The 25,410-nt window shown below is 37.9% G+C and overlaps 1 protein-coding gene across 1 annotated transcript in view; it reads right to left on the minus strand.

Annotated features, from left to right (window-relative positions):
* CUNH9orf85 (chromosome unknown C9orf85 homolog) overlaps nucleotides 1-25,410 on the minus strand; it is a 70,709-nt gene that overhangs the window by 30,832 nt on the left and 14,467 nt on the right. The window contains exon 2 of the mRNA XM_077759311.1: nucleotides 1,217-1,323. Coding sequence (XP_077615437.1) covers nucleotides 1,217-1,323 — 107 coding nt within the window. The remainder of the gene's footprint in view (nucleotides 1-1,216; nucleotides 1,324-25,410) is intronic.

A 25,410-nucleotide genomic window follows, 5' to 3' on the forward strand; every position in this document is an offset into this window, starting at 1 on the left:
TAATAAAAAATCTCATATAAAAAAAAAAAAAAAAAAAAAGAATTCTGCTCTCAAAGAGTAATATAGGGAAAAAAATCTAAATAGCTGAAGTTAGACTATCCTACCTTAAAGCTTTTACCTCTTAGTAATAAAAAGAAGCAATTTATGCAAAATGAATTGCCCAAACTAAAACATTCAAAAATGTTAAACATTCTTAAGAAAACAATTACCCTATAGCTTGAGCTACAGATTAACAGAAAGGCTGATATGATTTTTCAATACAAACAAACAACAATATCATATTTATTATTTACACTGACCCTCCATACTTCAAGTAAAACTTCTTCTCATAAAGGAAGAAGAAAGAATAACATTTCAAGAACATACAGCTACAGAATTGCTAAAAGCAAAATAAAGCAACTAGGAACAAATGTGTTTCAAATACCTACTATATGACTACTAAATTAAAACTCATAGTATATGGGTAAAAACACTACTGCATATATTAATGGCTAATTTTTATATTTAAAATAATCACTTTCTTCTTTTAGGCAGCAATTACCCCCCAGTATGGTTCTTACTCGGCTGAGCTAAAGGATAAAAGAGAAAAACACAGGGATGTACAAAGCTGATAAAAGAGAATCCCGGAATTACAGAAAAAGGGTGAGGTACACAGGGATGAGAAACAAAGTCCAAATCACTGGACCTTTTCATTTGGACCCAAATCTTCAAAGAAATGAAATCACAGGCTATCCAATCCAGCAATTTATTTGATACTCAATCTAAACCATTTCAGTCATCTTCATGGGTAGAATTAAAAGGTCATATCCCCCCACCCCCGGATGACAGATGGTAGCTACACTTGTGGTAGTCACAGCATAATACATAAACTTGTGGAATCACTGTGTTGTACATCTGAAACTAACGTAACATTGCGTGTCGGATACACTCAAACAAAACATAAAAATAAAACATCAGACTCCTTTGAAGACTTTGGTCATCCTTAGTAAAGATGATCCATAATAAATATTATTAGCTGGTTAATGGGAGACAGAATTTTGCAAAACAAACTCTTGCCTCTCTTCCCTAACCCATCTTTAATGAACAAGAATAAATAAAAATGGTACATTATTTACTTGTAAAAGAATGGGGTGGAGAAGGAAGAATCCATTTTATAAAGCAGGAATAAACTATGGTACATATAGGGTCGGTAAGGTAATTAAGAAACATAACTTACCATTTTTTAGGCTTTGACAATGGTTTATATTTGCTGTATTTTACACGCCATTCAAGAACTTCTTTACAGTGGTGACAAACTCCATCATGAAGCTTTGCATTAATTTTCTTAAAAACAAACAGAAAACCAAATTAAGAATTTTACTTATGAGCCAGCATTGCAAACCCCATGAAAAAGGCACTTGAGAACTTTAAGGTTGTTTTTTTTTTAAATAGTGACCTATGGGGTGCCTTTGTGGCTTAGTCAGTTAATCCTCCGACTTGGGCTCAGGTCATGATCTCGCAGTCTATGAGTTCGAGCCCCACATCACGCTCTGTGCTGGCGGCTCCGAGCCTGGAGTCTGTTTGGGATTCTCTGTCTCCCTCTCTCTCTGCCCCTCCCTGACTCATGCTCTGTCACTCTCTCTCAAAAATATATACACATCAGTAAATAAATTAATAATAAAATCGTAATCTAAATTAATACGTGTAACATTCTAAGATAACAATATTTTTATATATTCTTTTACAATATGTATACATATGCATACATATGTATACAATATGTATACAATAAATATATTGTATATATATTTTTTACACCATGTATTTTTACAATCATTACTTAAGTTGGTTCGTTACAAAGGCAAAGAGTCTTAATGAGGTGGACCTCAGAATTAACCTTTTGGCAGGAGTATATATTTTTTTATTTTTTTCAATGTTTATTTATTATTGAGAGACAGAGCATGAGAGAGAGGCAGAGACACAAAATCCAAAGCAGGCTCCAGGCTCTGAGCCGCCAGCACAGAGCCTGATGCGGGGATCGAACTCACAAAAAACGAGATCATGACCTGAGCCAAAGTCAGATACTTAACCGACTGAGCCACCCAGGCACCCCAGGAGTATATTTTTTTAAGTTTATGTATTTATTTTGTGAGAGACAGAGAGAGTGAGAGAGAGCAGGGGAGGGGCTGAGAGAGAGAGAATACCAATCAGACTCTGCAATGTCAGTGCAGAATCCCGACATGATGCTGGGTTTGAACCCACAAAGTGTGAGATCAATGACCTGGGCCAAAATCAATACTTGGAAGCTTAACTGACTAAGCCCCCCAGATGCCCAGGGAAGGAGTATTTTAGAAAGTCCTCCCACTGATTCTGATGTGTGTGTGTGTGCGCGCGCGCGCACATGTGCATGTGTTTTAATTTTTATTTATTTTTGAGAGAGACAGAGAGAATGAGAGCAAGGGGCAGAAAGAGAGGGAGACATAGAATCTGATGCAGGTTCTCCACTCATGGCAGGGCTTGAACTCACAAACTGTGAGACCATGACCTGAGCTGAAGTTCGTATTTAGTTGTCATATTAAGACAACTGTTTCCAACAATTCAAACCTTACCACAGGGAAACAAGAAAGTACACTGAGAAATTATAGTCCCAAATTGTCCATCTGGAGGAGTGTGAGCAGAGACGATGACACCTGAGAAAGGAGGGTCAGGGAGAAGCAGCTTGAACAGGGCACTTATTTCTTCAATTTAATACTTCTGTATTCTCACATCAAGAGAAAAAGTTTTAGAAAGTGGATTTCTAATCTGATTTCTTCAGAACAGAAAATAAATGTGTGCATGGGAATATCTGTGGTGGGAAAAGAGCTTTATGAGGGGCAAAAACCTCATTTTTATTAGGATTTTCTTCTCAAAATGCGTTGGGAAATTAGGAGGATGAAAAAAAAAGAAAATATATCATGTGTTCTCCCCACTAGTTTTATATTTTATAACATATTCATGTGATTCAGGACATAGACTATAAATTCTCACTCAGTCCTCTGAGAATTCTCTAACTTACTTTGGTTCTGGAAGCCTGGTCTTTCGCTATTGTTGAAACAACGAGAAGAGGTCATTTTATGTTTCCTTTGCTTCCTTTGTTTCCTTTTTTAATTTCTCAAAAGGAGAAAGAAAAGCATCACAAAAGATGCAGTCTTTGGGAGGTTATCTGATGCTGAGTCAAAAGCGCAATGTTTAAAGATCATCTGGAAAATTAAAAAAAAAAACTTTCGAACAGTGCTTGCTTGGTATTCTTTAAAGTCCTAAATATGAAAGTAATTTGACAAAACATTTACTCAAAGAGAAAATATTTCAAGAGTATGTTCAAAAATAATAAATTAAGCTGTGAATACATTTTATTTGATTTTACCTGTTTCTTATGAATCATGTGTGGGCACTCCTTTCTCACTGACCTAGATGGAGGGTCCCTGGAAAAATAAATTCTGCATGACCCTATATTCTTTGCTTACTGTGGTCTGTTAACTGTTGCCAGAAAGAAGGGAATCTATATCCAATACCAAACTCCTCTTCTTATCAAACGTGATACGTAGTTATTCCACATAAGGCTTGCTAAGGAATACCCAAGACTAAAGCTCGCATCTCATCATTTGCTCTCATTGCCCTCTGTTGCCTAGAATTTCTTACTAAAAGCATTATTTATATTTGCCCGATTCTAAGAGTAATGGGAACAAGCTAATGACTTGAATTATGATTACAATATGAATGTGATAGGAACTTTCCAACTGGATTATTCTTAAAATGCAAAACATTTTGTTATTGCAATTTTATTATATATAACACACTCTGCTTGTTAACTAGGGAGCATTCTTTGGTTTCTCTGTCTCTGTACCCAGTTTCTGCCCAGTTCATCTTGACTTACAAAGCTGCACATAGCTGGGCAACTGGTTTCTTCAGGGTGGATCGGACAGTAGAACAAAACAGGTCTTTGTGGGAACTTGTCCTGTGAGTGATGTGTGAATCAGTGCAAATGCAGATGTTGTAGGGAGTTCACGTGACTAACAGGCACTACTACAAAATTAAACTGGCTTTTCATGTGTTAAAAAATGAATGCGAGTAAGAATACAAACGCATGGTACTTTCACTTAAAAATAGTTGCAAAAAGAGAGAAAATTGTGCGGTTTTGTTTTGCCTTATTTTGGCAAACCAGGAAAAGTAAATTCCAGAGATGTGAGCAACGAAAGCTAAATCCTACCTAGTTCTAGGAATCATTCTGCCTGGAGCAAAGAAGATGGCGACGTACCTTACTCACACCTATGTTTACAACTAACCCTGTTTTGGCAATTAATTTTAGCATATCCCTCCTGGTAGAAATCATAGGTTATTAAGGTTAAGGTTTATACATGCCCAAATGTAAAAATCAAAACTTAGTTTTGTAAGTATGAAATCCTTTAAAGACCATTTTGTCTAACAAGCTACTTTCCAGATCTTTGAAGGAAAAACCTTCAGAGGAAGATTCCACGGAACTTAGGAATCTTAGCTAAAAAGAAAACCTTTTTTATCAACTGAATACTTTCTTTGAGTCAGAATAAACTTAAGGAGTATCAAAACACACTCTTACTTAATATATACATAAAGTCTTAACCATCATTGATTCAGATAACATATTTTATAGTAAATGTCGTTATTCCCGCTGTAAACGTTCTATTGTCAGACAATGCATCTTTTGTTATATAATACAGCAATCTCAAGAAGAAATTAAGTGAGGACGTTACCACCCTAGAGGCAAAGTGCAAAATAATATCTGTATCAACACGTTAATACTGAAAAATACTTTATAAAATATAAAACACCATTTAATAGAAGGAAGATACTATGATGGGAGAAAGTAATTTGAATTGCCACTCAAGAATAAATAATTTTCATTAGGATTTTTTTGCACATCATATTTCTTTCAGAAATGCTAAAGGTAGGGGTGCTATGTAGCTTAGTCAGTTAAAGATCCAACTTTGGCTCAAGTCATGATCTCGTGGTTCACAGGTTCGGAACCATGTCGGCCTCTGTGCTGACAGCTCAGAGCCAGGTACCTGCTTCAGATTCTGTCTCCATCTCTCTCCATCTCTCTCTGCCCCTCTCTCGCTCACTCACTGTCTCTTTCTCTCTGGTTGGCTTAGCCGGTTAAGCATCCGACTTTCGCTTAGGTCATGATCTCGCGGTTCGTGGGTTCGAGCCCCGCGTCGGGCTCCGTGCTGACTGCCAGCTCAGAGCCTGGAGCCTGTTTCAGAGTCTGTGACTCCCTCTCTCTCTGACCCTCCCCTGCTCACGCTGTCTCTCTCTCTCTCCCAGAAATGAATAAAACATTAAAAAAAAAATACTTGGGGCGCCTGGGTGGCTGAGTAGGTTAAAAGTCCGACTTCGGCTCAGGTGACAATCTCACAGTTCATGGATTCAAGCCCCCAAGTCGGGCTCTGTGCTGACAGCTAGCTCAGAGCCTGGAGCCTGTTTCGGATTCTGTATCTCCCTCTCTCTCTGACCCTCCCCTGCTCGTGCTGTCTCTCTACCTCTCTCAGAAAGAAAGAAAACCATTAAAAAAAAAAAGAAATGCTAAAGGTTAACAATAGTACATTTTATTTCCCTTCATTAATTGAAAAAAAATTTAAAAACTGAATTATTAAGAAGAATAACAATTCTCACTGCTGCTGAAATTTCATTTCCATGAAATGCCCTTGTTCTTCTCCAGCATTAATTACTCCTTCCTCCAAAATAAGGTTTTGGTGCTAATATAGCTACAACAGTATTATTCCAGAAAATAGGATTTTTATACCCTATTTATATTTAAAAGTATGTACTTTTTACATTTCCTACATTTGGTTACAGGATAAAGGATCTCTAGATTTTTTTTTTTAATATGTTTATTTATTTCTAGGAGAGAGAGAGAGACAGCGTGAGCAGGGGAGGGTCAGAGAGAGAGGGAGATACAGACTCCGAAACAGGCTCCAGGCTCTGAGCTGGCAGTCAGCACAGAGCCCGACGCGGGGCTCAAACCCACGAACCGTGAGATCATGACCTAAGTGAAAGTCGGACGCTTAACCGACTAAGCCACCCAGGCGCCCCATGGATCTCTAGATTTGGGAGCAAGAACTTCTATGATGAATAATAATAACATAAAAATGTGTCTTTCAAATCAAACACTGTTTTAAATCCTTTTAACATGGCCAAAACATCGTTGGGCATGAAGTCAAAATAAATACAACCAAAAGTAGGTGAGGGAATCAAATTAAAGGGAAAGTGAAGGTAGGCAGGGAAAATGATGAAGCTGTCAAGAGCACATCTAGAAAATGCATTTGCTAGAGACAGACCACCAGTGAGCTCCAAGGTTTCTGGCCAGAGCTTTCTAGCAGTCGGTAGGTAAAACATGAGCTCCACTCCCCTACCTGCTTCAATGTCTGTAACACGCCCCAAATCCAATTTCTTGAGAGTAGCACAACTATTCTTGCTACTGAAACCCAAAGTCTGATCTTTCCAAAAAGGAACTCATAGGATACAATAAGCCACGCTCTCAAAAACACCCTTGCAAGATAGAGTGGTTCACAGAGCTGTTTTCTTCTACCCGGGCTCTCAAAGTAGTCTGGTGTCACATAACGTCAAACACAGTGTGGTAAAAGTTATTCTCAGGAGTACCATGTGGGTACAGGTGCCTGGTATCAGTAGGATCCACAGGAATGCACTGCATATAATAAGGTCATCAACCAACAATATTTCTCTTAAGTGAGGTCTAAAAATATTTGCCTTTATCATGAAAAATTTCAAACATGCAGAAAATTTAAAACAATACTAATGCACAGCCATATATACATTATCTAGAAACAATTATTAACATTATTAACCTAGGGGCGCCTGGGTGGCTTAGTCGGTTAAACGTCCGACTTTCGCTTAGGTCATGATCTCGCGGTTCGTGGGTTCGAGCCCCGCGTCGGACTCTGTGCTGACTGCCAGCTCAGAGCCTGGAGCCTGTTTCAGTCTGTGACTCCCTCTCTCTCTGACCCTCCCCTGCTCACGCTGTCTCTCTCTCTCCTAGAAATAAACAAAACATTAAAAAAAAAAAAATTATTAACCTGTTTTTTACGTGTGTATACTTTTAAGCTAAGCTGCAGACATCATGACCCTTTCCCTCTTGATCATAATATATCCTAGAATATTTTCTCCTAATTAACCACACTGCTGTTACACTACAGAAAAAATGAAAAGTAACTCTCCAATGTCATTGAGTGTAGCCAGTTTACCTCGAAATTTCCTCACCTGCCCCTTGCTCCCTAAATCAGTATTCAAGTATTGTTTGGCTGTTCTCTCTTTTGTTCTAGAAGGATCCTCTTCTGCACTGATGTTTTTAAAAATTCCACACAAGCAGTCTTTGAGAACATACCACATTCTGGATTTGTCTGATTCTTTATTCATAATGTAACTCAACTCGTTCTTTCTATTGTATTTCCATAAAATATAAGTTAGATTTAAAGGCTTAGTTAGATCCAGGTTTCACATTTTTTTTTGATAATGTTGCTGCCTCAGGCTTCATATTGCTCATGCCAGTAGACATAAACTGTCTAGTTCTCGTGGAATAAGGGAAATGAAATTGAACTTGGTTAAGATGTGGTGACTGTCCTGATCTCTTCAAATCATAAAGATTAGCAACAACTGGGGCGCCTGGGTGGCTTAGTTGGTTGAGCGTCCAACTTTCGCTTAGGTCATGATCTCACGGTTCGTGGGTTCGAGCCCCGCGTCGGGCTCTGTGCTGACTGCCAGCTCAGAGCCTGGAGCCTGTTTCAGAGTCTGTATCTCCCTCTCTCTCTGACCCTCCCCTGCTCACGCTCTCTCTCTCTCTCTCCTAGAAATAAAAAAAAAATATTAAAAAAAAAAAAAAAAGATTAGCAACAACCTATGGGGTCGTGTCAATATACTGTTCCGCAATGACATTTCATTTCATGGTTTTAGCACCCATTCAAGACCCTTTGCTTGGGACACTGGGGTGGCTCAGTCCATTAAACATCCAACTCTTGATTTCAGCTCAGGTCAAGATCTCATGGTTCATGAGTTCAAACCCTACGTCAGGCTCCACACTGCCAGCACGGAGCCTACTTGGGAGTTCTTTCTCTCCCCCTTCCCTACCCAACCACTGCTAAAGCCCATCCCCTCTCTCTCTCTCAAAATAGAAAAATAAACTTTAAAAATTTTAAAAATGTAAAAAAGACCCTTTGCCTGAATCAATAATTTTATTTATTAACATCTATATTTACTTGTTTATATAGTAAGTTATTTATTTATTTGTTTAGTAAGCAAACAAACAAGCAAGTTCTATGCCTAATGTGGGGCTTGAACTCAGAACACTGAGATTAGAGGTTACATGGTCTACTGGCTGAGCCAGACAGGAGCCCCTGAATCAATCACTGTGAATGCAACTCTATCATTCTTTGTTTATTCATTAAATTTTATATATTTATTTCTAAAGTTTTTTTTTTACATTTATTTCTTTTTTAGAGAGAGAAAGCATGAATCGAGGAGGGGTAGAGAGAGAGGAGACAGAGGATCCCAAGCAGGCTCTGTGGCATCACCATAGAGCCTGATGTGGGCTCAAACCCTTGAACCATGAGATCATGACCTGAGCTGAAGTCAGATGCTTAACCAACTGAGCTATCCAGGCGCTCCTTTATTAAATTTTTTTAAAAAGGTTACCAGCTGGGTGCCTGGCTGGCTCAACTGAAAGAATATGCAAATCTTGATCTCAGGATCGTGAATCTGAGTCCCATGTTGGATGTAGGGATTACAAAAATAAACTTTAAAAAATAATTTAAAAATAAAATATAAAAAATTAAAATGTTAGCAGNAATAATATTTGCCCATTTTAGTTGTATGACTCTGAACCAAAATACAGATTTTAATTACTCTGAAAAGTTCCCTCTGGTCCTTTGTCATCTATCCCTTCTACCACTCCCCAGACAATACTGACTTTTTTTTTTATTTGAGAGAGACAGAGAGAAGGGGGGAAGAGAGAGAAAGAGTGCACGAGAGCGAGAGAGAGAGAGAGAGAGAGAGAGAGAGGAAGAGAATCTTAAGCAGGCTCCACGCCTGAGGCAGGGCTCGATCCCATGACCCTGAGATCATGACCAGAGCCAAAATCAAGAGTCAGAGCTCAACCGACTATGCCACCCAGGTGCACCCGACAATGCTGACTTTTTAATCTGTTCCTACAGTTTTGCCCTTTTCCAAAAGTCATATAAATGGAACACAGATAAAGTATACAGCTATTTGCAGAGCTCATTCCTTTTTATTGGTGAATGTTATTCCACTGTACAGATGTGCTGTAATAATATGTATTCATTCACCATCTGAAGGACATTCAGAGTTGTTTCTAGTTTGGGGTGGTAATATTTGCATGCATACAAGTTTTTGTGGATAGGTTTTTATTTCTTTTTAATGTTTATTTATTTTTGAGAGGGGGGGAAGAGAGAGAAGGGAACAGAGAATCCAAAGTGGGCTCCATGCTGACAGCAGAGAGCCTGTTGCAGGGCTTGAACTAACAAACCGTGAGATCATGACCTAAGCTGAAGTCAGATGCTTAACCGACTGAACTACCCTGGCGTCCCACAGGTTTTGATTTCTTTCGGATTAATATCAAAGAATGGTATTGTTGACCTGTGTTACAATTTTCTCCTTAACTTTAGAAGAAACACTTTTGCAATATTTCTGTGCGATTTTGCATTCCTACTAATCATGCAGAAGGATCCAGCTTTTTCACATCCTTTCTGGTATTTGAAATTATACATAATTTTTACTTTCGTCATTAGAATAAATGTATAGAGTTACCTCATAGGTTTTAATTTGCATCTCCCTAATAATAGTGTTGAACATCTTTTCTTGTGCTTACTTGTCATCAAATATTTTCCTTAGTATCTGCTCAAATCTTTTGCCTATTTTTTGAATTGTTCATTTTCTAATTATTGAGATATAAGGGTTCTATATATATTCTTGATAATGTGTTTTGCAAATATATTCTCCCAATCTGTGCTTTTATTTTTATTATCTTAACAGTGTTTTTCTAAGAATTTTTTAATTTCCATTAAGAACAACTCTTCATTTTCTTCTTTTACAGATCTTTTTCTGTCAAATCTAAGTAGTCATTAAAGAATCATGAAGCTTTTCATCTATATTTTCTACCAGAAGTTCAATAATTTTAGGTTTTAAATTAAGCTTAAGATCCATTTTGAATTAATTTTTGTATGTGGTGTAAAACATTGGCAGAATTTCATTTTAAATTAAATATGATGTCCAGGGCAGCAGCACGTAGAAGAACAAAACTAGACCACTTTCTCACACCATAACAAAAATAAACTCAAAATGGATGAAGGACCTGAATGAGAGACAGGAAACCATCAAAACCCGAAAGGAGAAAGCAGGAAACTACCTCTTTGACCTCAACCACAGCAATTTCTTAACACTTCTCCAAAGGCAAGGGAATAGAAAGCAAAAATGAACTATTGGGACCTCATCAAAATAAAACACTTGTGCACTGCAAAGGAAACAATCAGCAAAACTAAAAGGCAACTGATGGAATGGGAAAAGATAGTTGCAAAGGACATATCGGATAAAGGGCTAGTATCCAAAATCTATAAAGAACTCACCAAACTCCACACCCAAAAAACAAATAACCCAGTGAAGAAATGAGCAGAAGACATGAATAGACACTTCTCCAAAGAAGACATCCAGATGTCTTCACATGAAATGATGCTCAACGTCACTCATCATCATTTGTATTTGAAATACAAATCAAAAGCACACTGAGATACCACCTCACGCTAGTCAGAGTGGCTAGATGAACAAATCAGGAGATTATAGATGCTGGGGAGGATGTGGAGAAACGGGAACCCTCTTGCACTCTTGGTGGGAATGCAAACTGGTGCAATTGCTCTGGAAAACAGTGTGGAGGTTCCTCAAAAAATTAACAAGAGAACTCCCCTATCACCCAGCAATAGCACTGTTAGGAATTTACCCAAGAGACACAGGAGTGCTGATGCATAGGGGCACATGTACCCCAATGTTCATAGCAGCACTCTCAACAACAGCCAAATCATGGAAGAGCCTAAATGTCCATCAACTGACGAAATGATAAAGAAGATGTGGTTTACCCATATAATGGAATACTACTTGGCAACGAGAAAAAATGAAATCCTGCCATTTGCAGCAGTGTAGATGGAAGTGGAGGATATTATGCTAAGTGAAATAAGTCAGTCAGAGAAAGACAGATACCATATGTTTTCACTCATATGGGGATCTTGAGAAACTTAACAGAAAACCATGGGAAGTGAAAGGGGAAAAAAAAAAAGCTAGAGAGGGAGGAAGGCAAACCATAAGGGACTCTTGAATACTGAGAACAAACTGAGGGTTGATGGCGGGGGTGGCAAGAGGGGAAAGTGGGTGATGGGCATGGAGGAGGGCACTTGTGGGGATGAGCACTGGGTGTTGTATGGAAACTAATTTGATAATACATTATATTTTAAAAAATAAAAAATAATTATTGATATGCATGTCCATTTACACCTAAATATTCATATCAGAAAACATTATAATACAAATAAAGAGAAAAAGACAAGTCTCAACATTCAGAAATTCTATACTTTCAAGCATTTCAAGTGTATTTACAAAAATCTGTTTTTTTCTGTCCATGTTGTTTTATAACTTGGCATTATTTTTTTTATATTAATATAGACTTTGAAAGCTTGTTTTTGGTGGCTGCATCACATTCTCTTGGAGTCAAGTATCACTTATCCTATTTCCTATTATTTGACAATTTGGTTGTTTCCAATTCCTGACTGAAACATCTATATTTTTAATGTTTATTTTTATTTATTTATTTTTACAGAGAGAGAAAGAAAAAGAGAGAGAGACCATGAGTGCACTCACGTGAGCATGAAAGTCACAGAAAATGAGGGAGAGAGGGAATCCCAAGCAGGCTCTACACTATCAGCACAGAGCCAAATGTGGGACTCAAACTCACTAACCATTAGATCACAGTCCGAGGCAAAATAAAGAGTCAGACACTTAACCAACTGAGCCACCCAGGCACCCCTACATATTCTTTTAAGAAAGCTCTAAGCCCCACTTGGGGCTCAAACTCATGACCCCAAGATCAAGAGTTGTATGTTCTACTGACTGAGCCAACCAGGTACCCGTGAATATACATACTTTTTAAATGCATTACATTATTAAGTGTCAGGAAACTTTTAATGAATTTGCAAATTCCCATCACATATTTGCACATAACAAGTTCTAGTCCCATTTTAACAAGAGAGTAAAAATAACAGGAATTTTCTTAGAGGTAAAAACTCATGGTAAAAAAGAATCATCCTCTTTTTATCTTAATATACATAATATTATATGTATGTATTTATCTTTAATTGAGAGAGAGAGAGTGCAAGCAGGTAGGAGCAGAGAGAGAGAGAGAATCTTAAGCAGACTCCATGACCAGTGTAGAGTGTAGGGCCCGACATGGCGCTCGTTCTCATGACTGTGAGTTCATGACCTGAGCTGAAATCAAGAGTCAGATGCTTAACCAACTAAGCCACCCAGGCGCCTCTATTTTTTTTTAATTCTTATTTTAGGTAGGCTCCACACCCAAACGGGGCTTGAACTCATGACCCCAAAATCAAGAGTTACATGATCCAATGACTGAGCCAGAGGGGCACCCCTAATTATTCCTTTCATGAATCAAGTATATAATCACATGGATATTATTAGGAAGCAAATGTTCCTAAAATTGTCTGTAAAAATTTGCTTTGTTTTTTTAATCCAGGTAAAGATTTAAAAGAAAACACTGCCATTTTCCTTTTTAAAAAGCTAAGTAAAAAACACTCTTGCTATAATCAACTTAACAGCACATTTAGACCACTACTACTATACTATCCAGGATATCAATACTGAGTTCTATTCACTTCACACTTTCAAACCTACTAAATCCTTTTTTAATGTGATAAAGAACAGTTTGAATGTCCATTACTCTCAGAAATACCTTATTTGGATTAAGTTACTGAGTCTTATTATTTTTATGTATTTTATCATTTCACAAAATGAGTTGGTCATATAAACAGCCTCGAAATACTTCTGAAGTGAGTCAAATGGTAAAACTGGTTTTACTGTCATTTAAGGAAAAGTATAAAACCAAAGTGACTATAGGCTTACTTCTTTTTAGGAAATCGTTGGTTCAATATAGCTCATTACAGATTAACTGCCAACATTTACAACAATCTGTCACCAAAAAATCAGGTCACATCTCCTTTAAGCAAAATAGTACTCTAGGTTTCTAAGTTACTTAGGCGGGTGCCTGCATGGCTCAGTCAGTTGAGCGTCTGACTCTTGATTTTGGCTCAGGCTATGATCCCAGGGTCATGGGGTCAGGCCTGGTGACAGGCTCTGTGCTGTGTGGAGAACGCTTGGGATTCTCTCTCTCTCTCCCTCTGCCCATCTTCCCTGCCCATCCTCTCTCTCCCTCCCTCTCTCTAAAATATTAAATAAATAAATAAACAAATAAATTAAATAAATAAATAAATAAAACACTCAGTATACATACATATACCAAATACATAATTATTTGAGTTACCAATGGTTAATTTTTTGCTATATAAAATTCTAATTAAAAGATGCCAAAAGCATAGGGGTGCCTAAAGCTTAGAATTCTAGCTCAGTCAGAAGACTGACTCTTGATCTTGGGGTCATGAATTCAAGCCTTATGCTGGTTGTAGAGATTACTAAAATAAGTAAACCAAAACAAAACCACAAAAAACCCTAAAGCATAAAATGAGGCATATTTCTACTACAATCTAAAATACTTTTCTTGCCCAGAGTCTACTCCATCTTCCATTCACTCTGTTAATCCTAAATCCTGAAAACACCAATACCAAACTGAAAGAAGTGAAAATATAAAAAAGGAATATTCAAGCTGCTCCTCTCACTCAATATACTTACAACGTAAGCTTTTTATAGTCAAGGAATATATCTGATTCCCTCTCCCTCTTTTTTTTTTGTTACTGCTGGAATCTTTAACAAATGACATCTGCGAAATTAGACAATTGCATTTTCATCCAAAGACTGAATATAAAATGAGTCCTGATCATCCCAAACAGAGGACTATTCTCTCAGTAAGTGGGTAGAGCTATTGTAAGTTACAATCATACAGAGAGGGCCTATGTACAAACTACCTACTGGTTTATTTCAACAGCCAAACAAACTACCCCGATTTTCACTGACAAACTAAATCCAAACACTTAAGTGGAGTCACACCTGCCTACAGGCAGAAACATGTTGTTGTAATATCATCTGGCTGCAGAGAAATCTATTTAAAAAAACCATTTTCCCCCAATGTATATTTAGTCATTTACTCTAAGAAAAAACTAAGTTAGTGCTATGTATCTTCACAAGCAAATATTTCTAAAAGATACTAACAACCAAAACAATGCATTGATAAACTGATCACATCTTTAAAAACTTTTTTTTTGATGTTTATTTATTTTTGAGAGAGAGAGAAACAGAGCATGAGCAAGTGAAGGGAAGAGAAAGGGAGACACAGAATATGAAGCAGGCTCCAGGCCCTGAGCTGTCAGCACAGAGCTTGATGTGAAACTCGAACTCACAAGCCATGAGATCATTACCTGAGCCAAAGTCAGACGCTTATCCGACTTAGACACCCAGGCGCCCCTAAACTGATCACGTCTTTAAAAGGTGTGGTCAGTTGGATCAAAGAGCACTCTGGTATGAAGACTCTTATTTCTCTCCATTTTGTTCTAAAAGGCACAATTTAGGAGGACATGTTATGAATGTTTAAAAAAAAACTTTTCATGGAAGGACCCACAATGTAATGCTAAAAACAAATGATAAGCAGAACATTAGAAGGAATAATCTCCGGACAAGAGAAGTCTTGTCTTACAATTAAAATACAGACACTTAATATTTTAAGATAATAGGCTGCCAACTATCTTGGGGCCATTTTCATTATTAAGTATGGGGCATTTTTAGTAAATAAATAACCCAAGAACAACTTCTCTAAATAGAAAATAAATAGGTTTATTATCAGAGCATTTCTGTGGGAAGTAAGCCATTTCTTTCTCAAAATTTTGCTGTCAATGATCAAACTGTCAATGGTTGTATCTCAGAATACTTTTTGTCCTTCATGAAAAAGACCTCACAAAGTAGAACTGTATCCCCAACTCCATTTGCTCCTTCTCAAGAGCCTTTGCTAAGCCTTCTTCCTTTGCTTACCCCTTAAAAGTATCCATTCCCCAATATTTATTTAGTCATTCATTTACTCACTCACTCACTCATTTTCTGTCTTTGTCTCTTCAACCTAAGTGGCTGTTAAGCGTTCCTTTCTTTTCACATTATGTGTTTTCTCTTAGTCAACAGAAGCTGTAACCACAGCCTCAACAGGGAACTCAATGAAGATTATATCCAAAACCACATCCCCACTCCTACTGTCTCTCTGGAGGCCCCACTATCTCTGACTACATACACAATGTTCACTTTCTGCCTCATAGAAATCCTTGAAATATCTCAAATTCATGGACTGAAAAAATAGCAATCACTTTCTTGGCAATAAAATCTGTTCCTCCTCTGTCCTAAACGTCATCTTTAGAAAGTCTTCTTGTAGGTTCAGATACAAAAATCTCAGGTCACCTCTGACTTCTCTGTCTCCTTTTACCCAAACGCCAATACTGACAAAACCAATTTTTCTGCCATGTCCCCGACTCGTGTCTTCTACTTCACATCCCCCCACTTCCTCATATCAGGTCCTCATTTCTGATCTGTATTCCTGAAGTAGCACTCCAAATGGAAGATGGATTAGGGAGTGAGGAAGATAAGAGAATGGGAGACCAAGCTACCAACAGTTATGATGTAATGGACGTTCCTCCAGAACTCTCCTCTAGTCAGAAGCCGACTCTCTTTAAAGGCATTCTTAAGGCTGATATTCAGAACTCTCCGCACTTTGAGCCCTACTTTCCTCTCTGGTCCTACCTCCTTTTCTTCTCCCTGTCTACCGAAGCACTCCCCAGTGAACAACCTGGCACGACAGACACCGCACCATGCTCCCTCCAGTCTCTGCTCTGCCTGCACTGCACCTCCTCTTCCTCAGTGCTGGTGTGCTAAAGTTTCACTCTTCAAATTCCCACTTTGCTGAGATCCACTGTAGTATCTCCCACCTCATTCAATTCAGAAAAGGTCCACAACACCTACAATGGCCAGGCCATGTTAGATACTAGCTGGTATCTAATATGAGGCAGGTTTAAAAAGAGTGAGGTAAGGACAAAGGGCTTTGTCCTTGAGCAAGTAAGCAGGCAAATGGAAAGACAGCTTTGCAACTGTGTAAATTATGACAACAGATAGATAGACAGACCAGAGATGTTCCGGGATCATCCTACTGCCTAACAAAGTCCAGTATATAAGGAAGGCTTCCTTGAAGCATGAGAAAGTATATGGCCCTTCTGGAAAATATCAAGCAGTCAGAACAGCTGAACAGTAGAGTGTGAAGAGAATGAGAGGAATGAGCTAAACTATCAGAGAAATTATTTGCCAAGCTAAAGAATTTTGACTCTCATGTAGAGAAGGGACCTGACTGGATAAGATTCTAAGGTATAATTTAAAGACAAGACTAGAGGGGGGGGGCGCCTGGGTGGCTTAGTCGGTTAAGCATCCGACTTTCGCTTAGGTCATGATCTTGCGGTTCGTGAGTTCGAGCCCCGCATCGGGCTCTGTGCTGACTGCCAGCTCAGAGCCTGGAGCCAATTTCAGAGTCTGTGTCTCCCTCTCTCTCTGACCCTCCCCTGCTCACGCTGTCTCTCTCTCTCTCTCTCTCCTAGAAATAAATAAAAAAAATATTTAAAAAAAAAAAAAAGACAAGACTAGAGGGAAGGAAGGAGATTAATATGGAAGTTGCTACAGTCATGCAGAATTATATAATAAAACACTAAATCTGGTTGTGGTGGGTGGGGATGAGAGAGATGGGCACAGGCATGGGAAGTAATAAAGACACAGAAATGATCTGGATTTAGTAGAGAACAAATGACTACAAGAGAGTTGTAGCAAAGGCAAGACTCCAGGGGAGAGGGACTTTGAAGTCAGTTCTCAAACTCTAGGGTACATAAGACTCGACTAGAAAGCATATTGAAAATCAGATTTTTAGGGACGCCTGGCTGCCTCAGTCGGAAGAGCATTTGTCTCTTGATCTCAAGGTCGTGAGTTCGAGTCCCATGTTGGGTGCAGAGATTAAAAAATAGATATAAATAAATAAGAAAAATAAAAATCAGATTTCCAGGGCTCACTCTCTGAGATGGATTTTTTTTTTTAACTTGGGAGCTTCTATGGCACAGATCATGCTTTGAGAACCCATGGCTGAAGGATGGGTGACTGTTCTGGAGCAATAAAGAGCTCAGACAGGGCGGGCTTCTGGAATAAAACCCCTCCTACATTCCCAGTGTCAACTTACATGTATAGACAGAGACAGTCTGATCCTAGGAAAGCTAGTCCTATGGATTAGAATATCAAGTATGGGGGAAGGTAATTAGCAGAACAGTTTCAGGTGTGGTTTGAGGACTCCCGTACCTTGGAATCGCCTGTAAGAACTGACTGTTAAGAATGAGGATTTGTGGGGGCGCCTGGGTGTGGCTCAGTCAGTGAAGCATCTGACTCTTGATTTCGGTTCAGATCATGATCTCACAGTTTGTGAGTTCGAGGCCCACGCTGACACAATGAAGCCTGCATGAGATTCTCTCTCTCCCCCTCTCTGTCTCCTTCCCCTGTTCATGCTCGCTCTTGCTCACTCTCTCTCCCAAAAGAAATAAACTAAAAAAAAAAAAAGATGATGATTCCTGGACTCAATCCAAGAACTACCGATTGAGAATTTCTGGCAAATGGGATTCCACAGATTACACAAGCTTTCCAGATGATCCTTCAGCATGCCAAAGTTTAAGAACCACTGCCGGAGGCAGCTGAAGTAGACATTTCTAGGGAAAAAAGTATATTCACTACCTCACCTCTGCTACTGAAAGTACTACTAGAAGGGAGGCAATATACTTTTCCTTAGAAAGTTGGGCTTATTATGGTTGAGAGATGCTGATGATCATGAGAAATGACATACAGTTTACAGTTTAAGTATATCATTTCCTCACAACTACACTGGTGGGAAATAATATTATTCCTACTTTATAGATGAAGAATCAAATCCAGGCAGGTTTAATAATCTACCTACAATGGCACATCTACAAACAAATACAACCAGGGCTCAAAACCAAGCTCTCGTACTCCAAATACCATGTTCTGCCCTACTATTCCATACTACCGCTCTTCTAGAAACTAAATCTTAGTTTGCCTCCTAGTTTCACTGTGGAGAGCTTCACTTCTTTGGGAAGATACACTTTGATTTCCAACCAAGTAAATGAAAGAAATATTTGAAACATACAGTGTTACAACTAGACTACTTGTGTTACAGAATAATGTATCAAATATCTGAAAGAGTCTCCAGAATGACCTCAAAACTGACAGAAAAAGTTATGTTAGAGACATAAATCAGGAATCCAGAAAAGCTACAGGACACCTGGGTAGCTCAGTCAGTTGAGTGTCTCACTCTTGCTGTCAGCTCAGGTCATGATCTCACAGTTCGTGAGATCAAGCCCTGCTTTGGGCTCTGTGCTAACAGCATAAAGTCTGCTTGGTATTTTCTCTGTCTCTCTCCTGCACTCTCTCTCTGAAACTAAAAATAAACATTTTTTAAAAAAAGAATCCAGAAAAGCTATAATTTAAGAAGCTTTTCCAAAATTTTATATTAAAAGACATCACCTCCAAACATATTTTATCCTCAATTCTCACTCTAAAGTTCCTTAATTCAGAGATGGTTCACACTGAGACAGCACTGTGCAGACACTGTCTATTTTCTACCCTGATTTCCTCATGGTCTACATAATAAATAGAATTTATATCAGTAGTTTCTGACCTTTATTCCTATTCCAGGAATTGAAGCCAAATCTAAACACGATGAAAATTGGGAAATTATTTCTTCTTCTGTGTTCTTCCCTATTTTTTTTTCCAGTTTTATTGAGAAATAATTGACACACATTACTGTGTGAGTTTAGGGCACAGGGCATGGCGGTTTTATTTACACATATGACATAATAATTACCACAATAGGCTCTACTACAATCCGTCTTCTTGTTTAGATGCAATAAAAAGAAGAAAGAGGGGGAAACATCACCCCTGTTTTAACCCTGTCTTAGTCACAGAATCAAATGGCAGACCATGTCTCAATTAATGAGGAAATCTAAAATTAGAGACTTGCTAGGAAATCTGATAATTTGTCGATCAGCGATTCTCAACCTTCCTTTCTTCCTCTACTGGTCACATCCCCAGGTTAGTCTCATCATCAAATACAGGAAAAAATCTTAAATAACAAGAGTTATGAGTATTTGGGGGAAGGACAGGGAAGAAAGATCCTGGTACATTCCCTCCCAACATAAGATGTCTCTATCAAAATTGAAGGAGGTAAAGTGTGTTTCTACCTTCTCAGGAGATCTTCTATACTTATCACTTAACTATATGCTTAGTTGTTTACAGTTCCTCGTCAATATTCTTCCACTTACTCAAATCTTTGAATGATTTCACATACAAGGGACATGTCTGTACTTCGTTCAGGTGTCTGGACAAAAGCATACTTAGGGAAGATTTATTTATGTGGTTTATTATAAAGCAAATATTTTTGGCGTTCGTGATAAAAATAATGCCAAGCTTAATTTTTACACAGAAGACTGCTATCATAAATCTATAAACTGCATGCCTAATCCTTTATAAAGATTCTCTCTACTGCTATTCTTAGAACATTCCTGTGGCTAGGGCAGGCATAATTATCTTCATTTTGCAGATGAGAAACTTGAGGCTCAGAGAATTAAGAGATTTGCTCGAGGTCACACAATTAATCAGAAGCAGCAGAGGCAGAACCCATAAAAAGATGCCTTTTAGTTTAGAGCATTCTACTCAAGTTACAAGTAGAAAGTGTTCCCCTATAGCTTTCAAGGTTTCCTAAATATTAAAAGAAAAAAATTTTTTTTTCCAGAGTGTACATTTCTATGTGTACTCTGTTTTGACTCCACTTCTAACACTGGTATACTGTTTTGTAAAAATGGCCAAACCTGCTGGCTTATTTTTAAGGTAACCTTGCAGCATTATAAATTCTTCGTTTAAAAACCACAAAACGAAATTCCAAAGTTAAAAAAACAACTCATTTAAGAAAGAAGATATTCTTTGTTAAGGGATGTTTTAAAAGTGGAGGATTTACTTTTCTACCATGCTCCTGAGAGATTTTCAATGCGCTGAGACCTAAACAATAAAGGGTAACTAAGTGGTGAGCCACGTGGCCTACCTCTGTCCAGCTGGAATGCAAAAAGCCTACTCAAGAAGCAATTGCAACACACGTTTTTGTAAGCACTCATTAAAACTTAGTCACAATTTAAGATCTTGTCCAACTGGAATGGTATGCCCCAAGTTAGTGATCTTAAATGAGACAAAAATGACGGATCATTGTTTAATGTGTATTAAACAAAAAAGAAGGGTGATATTCATTTCCTCTTCATAGCATATTTTAAGAGTTTATGGGTTTAACTCTTTCAAGCCTGATCATTGGTAATGTCCACAAACCAAATGATTTTATCTTTTTAAAATAAATCAACATTGTAACGTCATTTACTTGGGGGCAAATTTACAAGGACAATTACCATACTGAATCTGGTTAACTTCTTCATAGATAGTCCCTTCATTCTGGTCATACTAACATGTCATAAGAATAACCTATATATATGCTGATAACTGATTCAGGAGCTAAATCACTTAAGGAAAATAACAGGTTTGTGCCATGATTCATTCTGTTTAGAGCTTAATATTCACACATGACTTACCTAACTCAAGTTGAGAACATTTTCTCATTCTTAAAAGGAAAACAAAGATGTTTTTGATGACAAGAATACAGAAAACTAAGGGATAAAATTAAGGTATATTCTGAATGAAGGATGTAAATCACCTGTAACAAAATACTACTACATTCTATTTCTATAGATTCTTAAAAATCTGAATCTGTCCTATAATGCTTCTCATTTTATTCTCACATCATCCCTGTGTGTAAGCAGGAAGATGGTATTCTTTGTTACCCTAATTTGTAGAATTGATATAACATTCCTATGATTACAGACAGAGTGAGTCTGAAGAGTATACTCGTGTTGCTCTGACTCCGAGCTTAGGACTTCTTCCAGCATGTCAAACTATAAAATGTGTCATGGATTAGAATTAAATACAGCATGCATTCTTATTATCTCTCCACGGTCTATAGAAACAATCTAAAGAAGTATGCGCTAGTATGTTCTCGGCACTATGCCAGGCATCTCAAGGATTCCGGAGATTTATGATGTACAGTCCCTTCTACACAGTGCTTACAATCTAGCTGAAGAGACAAAAATAATGGACATGAAGTAATTTTGGAGAGTAAGCAGTATTTGTTAGAGTTAAAATGGTGCTTAAGATAAGAGATTAACTGGCTGCCATCTTCCAACTGAGTTTTTGGAAAGACTTGGATTGAGAGGGAGTCACTACAGATCCAGTGCTAACTGGCAGACTTGCAGATTTCAGAGCACTTTCCTTTCATTTAGCCCCAACCCAAAAAGGCAAAGAGAGGGAGTCATGTATTTCTACTGCTTATGACAAATACGCAAAGGTGTCACAGAATGGGTATTGCCTTTTATCTTTTCAAAGGCCATTGTGTATCTTAAGTCCTCAAGAGGTGTCAGATCAAAAAAAAGGGAGGGGGGTCAGATCAAAGTCTAAAGTGATACACAGGCTAACTTAAAGCAACAGCAATCCATCTTCCTTCCTTGTACTTCCATCACTTGTGTATTAAAACCAGAAGTGGGGGGAGTCTGGGTGGCTCAGTCAGTTAAGCATCTGACTCTTGGTTTTGGCTCAGGTCATTATCTCACAGTTCATGAGTTCAAGCCTCACATCGGGCTCTGAGCTGACAGTGAGGAGCCTGCCTGGGATTCTCAGGATCTCTCTCTCTCTCTCTCTCTGTCCCTCCCCTGCTCTGGATCTTTCTCTCTATAAGTAAATAAACTTAAACAAACAAACAAACAAACAGAAGTGGGCTTCAGTCACTAGCAGAAGCAGGAGAGAATAGGCACAGGTATGTGCATAGGCCATTGTGTTTCAGCCTTTCCTGAAATGTGATTTTCCTGGAATATTAAACCACCTAGAGAATAAGGTGTTCAAATAACTGCTTCTACAGAGAGGAGAAATCCCACTTTTTTTAAAGACTTTATTTTTAAAGTAATCTCTACACCCAACATGGGGCTCAAACTCACAGCCCCCAAATCAAGAGCTGTATGCTCTACCAAATGAAGCAGCCAGGTGCCCCCAAATCCCACATTTTTAATGTTAGATTATATGAACAAATAACAGGCACTCAGAGTTTACAACTTGGATGATGATACTGATTTTCCTTCTCTGGCTTTTCTACTACCTCAAACAAGGCAAAATCTTTAGCTTGTTTTTATTCTTAATTCCCAGGTTTGGTTGAAATCTGCAATGATGGTATAGATTTTGTCTTCTAGAAAACTTACCTCCCCTAGTATGTGATTCACAATACAACGACAGCATTAACTTTTACCACCATCCCATCAATGGCTATTTAAGATTAACTCAGTTTTACTAGGTTCTTTGTTCACCATTATTTCTTCTACCACATTATCTTCTGGTATTCTGGAGTACATCCTTAAGTATATACATATGGTTTTGACAAGCTTTTAGTCTGGATGATTCTTTGGTCCTGGCAACTGAGTCACAGCATAACTCTATAAAGAACTCTAAATTTAATATACTTCTCTTACAGTGCTTTGTAGACCTTGTCCTATTTTTTTTTTTTACAAGTAGCAGTTAAGAAGTTGATGCCTACAAAATTATAGTCGTCTTACGTGTAACATTTTTTATCCCCCTATCTCTAGAAGCTGGTAGGAATTTCTTTATGTCCTGGGGTTGAAAAATTTCACCAAGATATGTCTAGAACCCTTCTATCTGAAGGCTTTAGATTTTCTTCTAGTTTGGGAAATTCATAAGGCTTTTTTCTTTCCTGTTTATGACTTCTTCCTCACCCTCCTTGCCTTCTGATTCCCTTCGGAAACATACAGGCTTTCCTACATCATTCCTCCATATCCTAAATTTCATTTCATAATTTTTATCACTTTGGTCTTTCAGACTAGGTTGGAACAAGCACTGGTTTGATCTCCCAAATCACTAAATTACTCTTTATTCCTGCCATACTGCTGTTTAGCCATCCTATTAAGAAGTTTACATTTCTGAAACCAGTTTTAGTTTTTAAGAAATGTCACAGGCTTCTACTTTTTTTAAACAGAAGTCTTTGTTTTATGGATTTTGAAAGCTTTTTGAATAATTAAGGATGGAGAACAATTAATTTTTAATTTTTTTTAATGTGTATTTTTGAAAGAGAGTGTGCAAGTGGGGGAGGGGCAGAGAAAGAGGGCAACACAGAATCAGAAGCAGAGGCTCCAGGCTCTGGGCTATTAACACACAGCCCAATGTGGGGCTCGAACTTATGGACTGTGAGATCATGACCTGAGCCGAAGTCGGAACAATTACACTTTTTAAAGTTCTCTTCTGTGTCATATATCACCTCTGTTAACCAGGTACAGGAAGTAGGTTTTCAGGTCATGCATCACATGGTTCCGGTTTTCCTAAAAGATTAGGGTTGGTAGTCTGCTCATGTATATAAATGCAAACATAGATCTGTACTGTACAATATGACAGCCACTATCCAAACATGGCTATTTCAACTGAACTAAAATTAAAATTAAAATTCGGTTCCTTATTTGTACTGTCCACATTTCAAATACTCAATAGGTACACATGGCTAGTGGCTACCATACTGGATAGCACTAATATAGCACATTTCTATCATCATAGAAAGTTCTTTTGGACAGTGCTGGTATAGAATAATCAGCATCAGACACAGGATGGTTTGCAAAAGCAGAATTAAGAATCGCTATTGCTCTGAAAGTGAATTCAGATATTCATTATATAATCCCTGGCTCTGGGTAATAGAATGAAAATTAACATCTTGATAGCTTTTGCTTTAGTATGCACAAGAAGTATACTACTTCCAAGTATAGGGGTTCCTTGTTACACTCTGGGACCAAAAATGATCAGGGATATTGCTATGCTTTGTCTTTCATGGCCTTTCTCCATTTAAGAGAGTTGTTCTTCTGACTTATCTTGAGAGCAAATGTTAGAGAAAGCCACTTGATGCAAAGGATTGGTACAGATCTTGTTAATTCTGATGAAGGCATTTTTCTAGAGTTTTACTGGAAAAATACTGACTTCTATCGGTATTGTGTTACAGATTAATAAACTGTGTGCCTACACCTGTCTAACCCTATCTACTTTACATTTTAATTTTCCTTAGTGTTCTTTTCTGCTTTTTCAGTTTTCTAACATTGTAGCTTTATTGTCTTCTGTCATTTCACTGAAACTTAGCAAAATGGAAAGATAAATACATGTTTTGAGTTATTCTAAATTAAAGCCTTAGTAAAATTGGACTGATTTTTCTTACTGGGTAACAAAAAGACCTTAATAAAGGTGGCCCAGAGAATCACTAAGATTAGAATTAACCACCACAACAAACCGGAGAGTTTTTTATTTAAGTATACTAGGAAACAGCTGACTTTGGAAACATATGAGGGTCGAAGGACTGCCTATGGTTCAACGATAGTTTTAAATTAAAGCAACATCACATATGGCAAAAGTGACCATAATATTCTTTTACATGTATAGAAAATAGATGACAATTTATCCCACAAGACTATTATAACTTTATTAAAAACTAGATCTAGGGGTTCAGTCAGTTAAGCGTCCAAGACTATACTTTCAGGGATCATTTCTATAGTTTGTTAAGCATCCGACTTCAGCTCTGGCATGATCTCACAGTCCGTGGGTTCAAGCCCCATGTTGGGCTCTGCGCTGACAGCTCAGAGCCTGGAGCCTGCTTCAGATTCTGTGTCTTCCTCTCTCTCTCTGTCCCTTCCCTACTCATTTTCTGCCTCTCTCCATCTCTCAAAAATGAACAGACGTTAAAAAAAAAAAAACAAAACTAGATCTCACATTACATCCCATAAGCATTCAAGTTTACAGGAAATATGATATCATATTACCCTAATGTCTTGTGATAAAGGTTAATGATGGTATAGAGGACATTCACATATACAAGTATAAACCATGATGTCAAATATATTACTCAAATTGATGACTTCAGTGATATGAGTAATTTCAAAACAAACAAATCAGCCACCTGGTAAGAGAAGGCTG

This window comes from Crocuta crocuta, unplaced genomic scaffold (assembly GCF_008692635.1).
Source record: "Crocuta crocuta isolate KB4526 unplaced genomic scaffold, BGI_CrCroc_1.0 scaffold41, whole genome shotgun sequence".
NCBI lineage: Eukaryota > Metazoa > Chordata > Mammalia > Carnivora > Hyaenidae > Crocuta > Crocuta crocuta.